Source organism: Manihot esculenta, chromosome 3, assembly GCF_001659605.2.
Source record: "Manihot esculenta cultivar AM560-2 chromosome 3, M.esculenta_v8, whole genome shotgun sequence".
Taxonomy (NCBI): Eukaryota; Viridiplantae; Streptophyta; class Magnoliopsida; order Malpighiales; family Euphorbiaceae; genus Manihot; species Manihot esculenta.
This window is the reverse complement of record NC_035163.2, coordinates 32242318-32244844: the sequence shown is the minus strand read 5'-3', so window position 1 is coordinate 32244844 and position 2527 is coordinate 32242318. Positions and strand designations below refer to the sequence as shown.

The 2527-nt window shown below is 35.4% G+C and overlaps 1 protein-coding gene across 1 annotated transcript; it reads left to right on the top strand.

Moving 5' to 3' along the window:
- The first annotated feature begins 940 nt into the window (after nt 1-940).
- On the top strand, nt 941-2042 carry LOC110612370. Its single transcript, XM_021753143.2, has one exon. It carries the CDS (start codon nt 1168-1170, stop codon nt 1792-1794), a length of 627 nt encoding a protein of 208 aa, XP_021608835.1. The 5' UTR covers nt 941-1167; the 3' UTR covers nt 1795-2042.
- Nucleotides 2043-2527: the final 485 nt, after the last annotated feature.

Genomic DNA, 2527 nt, shown 5'->3' with positions numbered 1-2527 from the left:
GCTTCTTGAAATCTCGATGAATGACATTTCAATATGAGAAAACTGATATTTAATGCATAATTACTTGCCGTGAAATGAGACAAAACAACAACACGGTGTCATTTTCCCATCTGCATGTTGTGATTTTCTAGCAGAGACGAAAACCCACTTGATCCAAAAACACAAAAATATTGGCCATGAACCCAACTCTTAGACCTAGCGACCCTTTACGCTGCGATTGGCCAATCGCTGCATGAGTCTTACGCAAAGGAGTGAGGGAATCATTCTTTTTGTTATGCATTTTATTGTTCCATTCATTTTGATATTTGATCTATTGTAAAAGGAATTCAATATAAGTTGGGGTGAATTTTCTTCATGAAACCCTTGTTCTGTAATGTGCTATGTGCGTTTTCAACCATGGCAAATTGTTGAATTTCATGTGCTAGATTTTGATTGTTTTTAGAGAAGTTTTGGTATAGAAATTGCCTCGTAATTGAGTTCAAAATTTTGTTCTTGGACTAATTGGTTGTTGGCAAAAAAATTTCAAGAACAATTATTTTTTAGAGTAGCTTTTTTATTTATTTTACCTTTTTAATATAATTTCCACTGAATTATTTCATTAAAATTTAAAAAACTATGACTATATAAAAAGTTAATAAGATAGATAGATAAATCACTATTTTAAGAAAGTGGTTTATAATTTAAAAAAATGAAAAAATAATCTTACAGGATGAAGGAAGTTAGTTATAATTTTTAACTTTTAATATATTTAACTTATTATTTGATAATAATTTAATGATGAAATAGATGCATTAATAAAATGAAAGAGAATTATCATTAACAATTTTATAAAATAATTCTTTTAACTGCTTTTTCAAAATTTTGTATATTAAATAAAAAAACAAGATTTCACATAAGATTAATGATGAAGGCATATTACTCTTTAATTTCCTTCAAAAATACTTTATTTATTTTTGGGTTAACATCTTGGTGCTGGATTTTAAATTCGATTTATTTTGAAGGTGGGTCACGAAATCGCAGTCGAGCCCATACTCACGTACAGAAGCAGAACCGCACTCGATCACAAAATCAAATTCGATTTACTTATTGCCTTCTTCCAACGGTTACAGTCTTACAGAGTACTTCCCCTCCCTGTCAGTCCCCGCCACATGCCATTTCTTCACCACAATGACGCCGAAAATCTCCATCGCCAGAAGCCACCCATGTGACTTCCGCTTATACTCTGTTCAGTTCTTCGACACTCCCATCGAAGTCACTGTCACTTCCTCCGCCACCGTCGTACGGAAATGGCTTCGCACCACTCTCTTCCTCCGCCGAAGATATCTTGGTCGCCTTGTCGTCGGCCTTGGTGTTCAGTGGACTCCACCCAACACTGCCGCCGATACTCTCCAGCTCTGCGTGGGCTCTCGCTGCTTGATCATCCAACTTTCTCTAGCCGCTACCGTTCCGCTCATTCTTCGACGCTTTCTCTTGGACTCCAACACCACTTTCGTTGGGATTTGGAATGGCTCGGACGAGAAGAAGCTGTGGATGACGGAACACGAGTTGAGGGTTCACAGACTTGTGGATTTGAGAAGGTATGTACGTACTAGAGATGGAGAGTCTCTTGCTAGGGCTTCGGTGGAGAGGATTGTGGAGGAGCATTTAGGCTACAAGGGGGTGAGATTGGAGAGGGATATCAGCATGAGTGATTGGGATGTTGAGAATCTCTCTTATGAGCAGGTTTTGCAGGCTTGCATCGATGCTCATGTGGCCTTCGAGATTGGCAAGGACTTGCGAGCTTGGGAGCTGTGAAGCCCAGGTTTGAAGTACACAGGCGTTTGTTACTGATTTTGTGTAGCTCTTTTCTGTTTTCCACTTCTGCAGACAAGATGATACAGATATTTTTTGCATCCGTAAGTGGATTTGGTTGTAAGTATGACGAAAGAACGTGGCAAACAATTTGCTAGAAATTGTAAAAATAATTAACTGAAATCGTTTTGGCTTTTAAGCGGTGGTTTTTTATGGTTCTTTAGGGCGATGAATGGCACAATGTTTAATGCAATTTCTCGTGGGAATGATTTCCGTCTGACATTTCTTGTTGCTTGTGCAATGCTTGAAGAACTGAGATTTCCAATGCACAATTACTCGCAGAGAAAGCAAAAACAAGTAATACGGGTGGTTTTGCATATTATAATTAGAACACTCAATTTAAATTACAATAAATTAAATCACTTCCATTTCAAAAAAAAAAAATAAATCACTAAAAATAAATTAAACAATTAAATTCAAGTCTAAAAGAACATATTTTTACATAATTTATTATTTTTTTTTTATAGCTGATACGTTATAATTAATTTTTGATAAGCAGCTGTAGCCGCTATCATAAAGTTACAAAACTGGATAAAAAACTAAAGCTAATTTTTAATAAACAGCTGTAACCGCTATCATAAAATTACAACAAAGAATAAAAAATTAAAGCTATACTATTTTGATTTGCAGTATTAAAAGAAAATTTACCAAAATTCTAAGAAAATTAGAAAGTCAA

Excerpts from the sequence above, each read along its gene's own strand:
- LOC110612370 (XM_021753143.2), top strand. The coding sequence starts at position 1,168 with ATGACGCCGAAAATCTCCATCGCCAGAAGCCACCCATGTGACTTCCGC.